The 7,500-nt window shown below is 40.8% G+C and overlaps 1 protein-coding gene across 1 annotated transcript in view; it reads left to right on the top strand.

Annotated features, from left to right (window-relative positions):
• LOC137976303 (uncharacterized) overlaps nt 1–3,984 on the top strand; it is a 37,688-nt gene extending 33,704 nt beyond the window's left edge. Inside the window, exon 7 of the mRNA XM_068823602.1 lies at nt 3,441–3,984. Within this exon, the coding sequence (XP_068679703.1) occupies nt 3,441–3,632 (192 nt within the window). The 3' untranslated portion in view covers nt 3,633–3,984. The remainder of the gene's footprint in view (nt 1–3,440) is intronic.
• The last annotated feature ends 3,516 nt before the right edge of the window (nt 3,985–7,500 follow it).

A 7,500-nucleotide genomic window follows, 5' to 3' on the forward strand; every position in this document is an offset into this window, starting at 1 on the left:
AAAGAGTGTTTTTACAAGGCTTTCCCGTTGCCACAGTGACATATTACATCACAAGAATTACTGTATCTTGTTCAGCAATAATTCATGTTTCATTTGGTACCACAAATATTGCCAATACATGACACTGTTGTGGTGCCGATCCTACTAATAAGAGCGTCACTTGGAAGCGTTGAAACTGGTTCAAGCCTCCTTAAGCACGCGCCTTTTTGAGACGCGGACGGCAACTGGAAGAGAACTTTTCGCGTTCCAGGACAGTGGTGTCACCCACATTTTTATACTAATCATCTCTAATGGAGAAAAGATACTTGGCAATGTTAATGTGGTTGTGTGAAGACAAGTTAAAAGCCCATTTTCACCCTAGATGCAACACGCGCCCACGATGATTTCGTGTATCACGAAATTACAAAAATTCGAAAATCTCAGAAAGCCTTTCAGAATCTTGTTCGTCCAAAGCTTTCCGTCGATAAATCTTTTAGGTCCTGATTTGAATGCGTTCTCTACTTATCATTTCATAATTTTATCGCAGTATGTTATGTCTATATTTGTTTAATATACTTCTATTTGATACTTCTATTTCAAAGACATTAACCTCTGTCACTCTTTTGAGCACAAGCATCTTTGCAAAAGTATTTTACTTCTGCGTCCCAGGTATCCTAACAATTCGAAACAGACAAAGTAAAAGTAATTTTAAATAAAGTAAGCGTTGCATTTCAGCACGGAAATAATGTCACCAAGCTCGTTAGCTTCAGAATTAATCTATTCCTTTTGCAGAATAGCCGAACCGTAAAAATTCCGCTTTGGTGATTCTTCATTGTCTAAATCAGTCGACTCCATAAAGATAGTAGGTAATTTTAGCGGTTTCACTTGTTAAAATCACCCTCTAAACCACACGACGACCAGGCTATTGGCGATGCTTCTTGTTTCCAAGAGCAGGAACTGGCGCGACAAAAATAGTTGGCCAATCGGAATACGCTATTCGAGATTCAAAACAACTACAAACGATCGCGTTGCGTCTAGGGTGAAAATGGGCCTTAGGGCCTGTTAATGTGGTCACAGTTACCCGAGACAGCCCTCCTCCCGACACACCTTTACCGTGCGTCTATATGAAAATTGTTTGACCGAGACAAAGTTGACCCTACTTAATTATGCATATATTTTAAAACGCATCTCCAAAAAATGCGTATCATCATTTGCCTTTCTTTCTTTCTAGTTCGTTTTTATTAAGAATAGTTGCGTTTTCACATTCAGCAAATGGACTGACAATCTTAACGCAGCAGTAATATGTCGAGAGTTTCCGTTGGCAGCGGTGAGAATTTTGGTGGGAAAAAACTTTTCTTTCGAAGGTAAACGCTAAAAATATGTATAAGCTCCCAAATTGTTTCTTCTTTGATTTTTATTTTATGCGTGCGCATTAAAAATTTTGCTGTCTCGTCTCGGGTGGTCGAGGCAAACTGTTTACATGCAAAAAAGTTGTCTCACCTGCCAGGGTTAGCCTACCTGCCGAGGCGAAACAACTCGCCTCCCCGAGTTGTCTCGCCCACCTCATGTAAACGTTTGATAGAATTTTTTAAACACATGAGTGGAAAAATATCTCGCCATGGGTAATTCGGGGGGAGGGTTGTCTCGGGTACCCCCGAGTCTCGGTCACGCAATTCTCATATAGACGCTCGGTAAAGTTGTCTCGGGAGGAGGGCTGTCTCGGGTAACCGAGACCACATAAACAGGCCTTTCGAAAGGGAAAACAGCTCACTTCCGGTTGCTTAAGCTCCCTATTTTAATTTAGATGATTGCTAGTTGACTATCCGCCATTTTCAGGAAAAAAACGAGAGAAATTAGGGGTGCCAATGCAAAACTGAAACCGTGCTCAGCAGAAGAAAAATCTTTAGTATTTGGTCGTGTAAATGGGTAGTGCCGTGCCGAAAGTGTTTGGGCGTGGTGCCAAAAATGTGCCGTGCCGTGGCGATTTAGCGCGTGTGACTGGGGTTTTACTAGCCCACCGTGTCTCAACTTCAATTAAGACTATTTTGGTGGGAAGGCAAAGCGTATGGGGATCTGTTGACAAGTAATTTCTGTCAAAAGTTAATTGCTTTAAGAGTTTGCCTAAATTTTAGGGTCCTTCCTTATCTGGAGAAATAATTGTTTCCAGACTTCTGGAGATACCCACCGACTGAAAATTCCCGGCATAAAACATGTGAACGTGAGACTGAATGGCCATATTTCTACTAGAGGACATCTAAGATGCCCGAGACGTTTACTAGAAAGTTTACAAATAAGAAAGACGGATTAAACATTTGAAGAAGTCCTAATTCCTAATTGTGTCAGATGCCTTTAAGTGTCGTGTCTTTACCCTAAACAGCTGTTAGCGTAAAGACATGACTCTCTTGACTTGAACCAGTCTGAGACGCCCTTATCATGAACACGGCCATTCACACGGTTGTGGCATAGGCACTTCATGTTTCTTTTTTCACCACAGATATCCACACAATACTGTAATTCTCGTGGCGTTTGCTTGGCCGCTGCTCAAAATGCACTCTTGAGCCTTAACACTCTTGGGCCCATAGTTTACGCAGAGTACCACTTGTGTAATTTTCGTGACTGGGCGGAAATTCTTGACTGTCGGTGTAGACTTACTAAATTTTTTGTGTGCACTCGTTGTTAGCCCGCCCGCGAGCAAGCTCTCCAAAGCAAGGTGGGGCGGAGAGAGGAGAGCTTGCAACGATCACTGCAGAATTTCATTTCCACTCACAAACCAAAAATGTGACGTCTGCCTGTCACTCTGAAAGCCGAGCGCGCGAACTTGGTTTTGAGGAACATGGAGAGATTTGCTCGCAGGCTAACGCGGTGTGGGAAAGACCACCCTTTGTTTGGGTCTTTAACGTCCTATGAGGTTTACATTAAAGGCCTACGATTTATGATGAATGAATTTCTCACTCAGTGCGGTAAATCGTTTTAGTGATGTCAACATTCAGCAAGATTTATTCCTTGCAAGTTATCCGATGTATGGAAAACGTGAAAGACAATGATTTGTTTCTTCCCTTTCCTGCATCACATCTTGGTTTTCTCAAGAATGTCAGTTCTTCAGATCATAGATTGTGTTGGTTGTGGTTCGCGAACAGATCCAGTGGTCTGTCAATTCGTTAAGACACATGACCAGGTGTTTGGAGGGTGTTAAATTCATGCCAATATTCAATGATAAATGTTATGTTTGAATTTGTAACTTTCACTTGAAGGCGGGAGCAGACCGACTGGGGAAAATAAAATTTGATGCATCACAACAAAAGAAGTTGACACGTGACAACATTTGTTTTGAAGTCGGAGGAAGTTGATGGTAGCACCTCTTAGATGGTAGCACCTCTTAGAGTGGCCAAGTGTTTGTTTGGCACACATCTAAGAGGTTATTAGTTGGTCCTATCTTACCTCTTTTTTGTTTGTTAATTTAGCTTGATGAATACATATCAAGTCCACTGGTGAATGCCTCCAACCGGTTCATAGCACTGGCTTTCAAAAGCAACTTTCAGAACAGTGACAATAATTCAGTTAAAATCGAAGCGAATCAAGTTCAAGTTGGGAAAGCGGTTGGAACATTCTTCAGCCTTCCCCTGAGCCAAGAAGCAGCCGTTCAGAAATCTTAATTAATTAATTTTTTAATTTATGTCCTTTCATTAATCGGAAGATTTTGTGTTTCCTGAAAATGATTGTAGTACTTTAATATAGTTTATATATACCAGTACAGTTGACTGTATCCGCACCTGTAGATGTCACTGAACTTGTTTCTCAGCTCTAGGATTTGTGCCGAGGCTTGATCATTCATGTGGTGCCGATATTTTATCAACATGGAAAATTCATTTGATCCAGCTTTTTTTAACTGAGTGTGTAAAATCACGACAAAATACCTAGTCCTCGTTCACTTCACAATCATGTTAATATTACGTTTTACGTCCTCGGTTTCTGTCACGAAAGAAAGAATAAACTATTTCAAGTTTATTTCTCGCGTTGTTATTTCTTATACACTCCTTGCCACAAAATCCACCGCATTTGACAAATCCTTAAGCAAACAAAAAAAAGCTCAGTTGCTGTTTTCTTTGCCTTATAATTTCCTTTTTGGCGAAGCTTCAAATTTAATGTTTCACAATTGGGTACCACAGGCAACTCGACGAAAGTAAACAAGCCAATAATTGACAGATTCGATAACGAAGGCAGCACCTCGGCAAATCCTACCGTTATTGCTGTCCAAGACTGGAGCCACGCAAAGAAGTTACAGTCTTCTTTCCCTAAATGTTTCGCAAATTTTAAATCCTGGATAATTTTCCTTTAAAATCATTACGGTGCATACATTGAATGTATGTACATAAAGCAGCAGATGCTGGGAATTGAAGCTGGGTTTCATTTCGTCGTTTTTTACTGGGTTGCCAGTATGGCAATCCCAGCCGGAAAGTGGATGGGATTTGTTCGTTTTATTTTTTTTATTTTCCGTGTCGGTAAAAGTCTTACCTGTCACTCCCTTGGTAAGTGGTGTCTTTGTGCATAGAGCCTTCTGCTCGTATTTTCGTAGGATCGAGAGGGTAGTGGAAATGCGTAGATTTCTCTGATGGACACATTAGAATCATTAACTTAACCTGCAATGGCGTCGAAAGTAATGTAACGCGAATGGCGTTTTAGTGGATCCTTAAACAAAATATACCCTTATGGAGCTCAATAATGAAAAGTCAGTTGGATAAACTAAGCAGGCGGTGAAAAACAAACACCTGGAATCTTAAAGCGACGAGTAATGGACTTCGACAACAATCTATCACCCGTCGAGCCGAAATCAAAGTTGCGTCCATGTCAGTTACATTCGAGTATATTCTTGTTTCATTCAGTTCACGGAACGACCCGTTTCGAAGCTGACGCTTCACATCTTTTAGTGTGGGTCTACCGCGAAAAGCGTATGCCTTTCTTTGTATGTGTTTTGAGCACCCCAAGAAGAAATCGATTAAGCCAACGCAACGTCGATCTTCAGTTAATCCAAACAACGCATTACAGTGCTCTTCATGATCTGGATTACGTGGTTTGCTTTAAATAACCGAAGTAAACAGTGCCATGTGGCTTCTATTGTGAATTGCCCAATCAAACACCGCCACGTTTTTCTATTGTGCATTTTGCTGCACAGGAAAAAAACAACTGAAATCTAACGTATTTTATAACTCAAGTCCCTACGGGCCCGAGTAATGAAAAGAAGATTCCGACTAGGTTTGCCATACTGGCAACCCAGTAACTAGACCCTCCGTGAGGGTACACTGGGTGGCCTGTGGTACGTGCAGCATTCCAGGCAAGTTTTTCAAGTTGGGGGGTCATTAAGACCATTTAAGGGGTCACCCAGAGGTCATACCAGCAGAGGCCTTTTGGATCACAGGTCCTCACACCTTCGTACGACGAAACAGTTCCTTTTCTGCGGTTAAAAACCTGGCTACCGGTCCATTAATTAATCATTTACAGGAACCCATGACCCGGAGCCTACAAATCTACTGTGTTCGTGTAACGGCGTTTTCACAGACTGATTTATTTTTAGATTGAATTTCCCGCGAATGAGACTCCCACAGGAGCCCGATGACCAATTACAAGAAATTAAGCTGTAGGGTCACCGAACCGCAACTGCCTTAAAATAAACCTACTTGTGAAAACGCCGTGTCACAGACGCTGTATGGAAGTTGCACGCTCCAGATGGGCTCCTGTCATTTATCAGAAAGAGGAAATTCCTATCCTCTTTAGAAAAAAAATAGACAGGCATTGCTTACGTGTGGTACGTGTGGTGTAACACAGCGATTTATTCCATAATGTCAACTGAGCTGTGTGTTGTAGCTCTAACAGTGCACGATATTGTTTGGTATTGTCTATCATTGTAGTGCCATGGTAGAAGTCTTGGGTAAAAAGCCTGAGAAGACATGTGGTTACTAGCAAAGTACTGAACCCAGAAAGATTGAAGGAAATAAAAGGGAAGTGAGAAACATTGGCTTCTGGGCTGACATGTTGATCATTTTCAAGTTCCCTCGCAACTTCTTTTCACCACAAGTTTAAGCGTGCATCTGACAGCTTTGTAATACTAAAGTTTTCTGAAGTTAAGCGGGGTTAGTATCTGGATGGGTGACCTAAAACATATACCCCTTCGTAAAACAGAAGCATTGGACGGAAAATACTATTAACGCTAACAAATGCGAACTCAGCAAGGTACAGATTTTGTTAGCTTGAAGCGAAAGTGACATCGACGGAATTCAGCGGGCGCTGTGATGTTACCGCTGCATGTTTACTCGCCAAACAGCGAAGCATCTGTGTCAAATGATGGCAAGATACAGGGTTTTCGTAAGTTTCTTTTTCTGTCAGGTGTTATAAAGTTTGACAAGAAATGAGCGAATTCAAAGCAAAGATTACAATCGCCCAACTCTTGAGGTTGACCATTGTTTCTGGAAAGTCAAAACTTTCCTCTCCAAGACGAGGTTATTTATCACCAGGTAATTCCATCATTTTGGAAATAGCAGCTACTTTATTATTCATCGGCGTCACAATTTTTTGCTGATTTGGGGGCTCATTTTGTTGAAACTCAAGCACGCTTCCAACAGACCTGTTTATTTTCGTGAACCCTTCCTGCTTACAGAGCAATACTAAAAATATCCTGCCGTATCACATTTCAACCTTAAGCTCGAAAATTCAATACACAACATGATATTATAATTCACGAAGGCAGAAAATATCACAGAATCCTTTTCCAGCGAAACATTTATTGAAACAAACGACATACTTGCTCTTACAGGCAAAAACCTCTTTTTATTTCATTGGGTGCACTCAATCGTGTAAAATTACCATGTACGCAACAATTCAAACCCTTTCCTGAAGAACCTTCTCCTTGAATAAAAATGCACAAAATAGTCGACAAGCTTTCTTTCAAATAATTCTTGACTGTAGCAGTTCCAATTAATATTTTTTTTACTTGACTTTGTTGAACCCATAAGTTACCAGATAATTTTCCATTTGGTTAACACTACACTCGTGATAAATATTGGAAATACAGCTCACTTTGATTTCGGCTCGACGGGCGAAAGATTGTTGTCGAAGTCCATTACTCGTCGCGTTTAAGATTCCAGATCCCTTCTTGAGCTCCATAGAGCATATTGTGTTGACTAAAACGCCATTCGCGTTGCAATGACTTTTGATTCTAGAGGTAATTTTGAGAGTGGAAATCACGAGGCATGGTATATTTAATTAAGTTAGCACAACAGAAGGCGCAAACCTCATTTTGACACGAAAATGCTTTACTATTGCCATAAAAATTATCCAGTTAAGCTCGCATATTATAAAACATGATGAATTCATAAAGGCCACCTTTTCCAGCGAACACTTTTTTGAAACAAACAACATATTTGCTATTAGAGGCAAAAACTCCGTCCTATTTCATTACGTGCGTGAAGAGAAAAAACTCAATCGTGTCAAATATGCGCAACATTACAACAAACTAAATTTCAGGATCAA

Source organism: Montipora foliosa, chromosome 11, assembly GCF_036669935.1.
Source record: "Montipora foliosa isolate CH-2021 chromosome 11, ASM3666993v2, whole genome shotgun sequence".
In the NCBI taxonomy this organism is placed as follows: Eukaryota; Metazoa; Cnidaria; class Anthozoa; order Scleractinia; family Acroporidae; genus Montipora; species Montipora foliosa.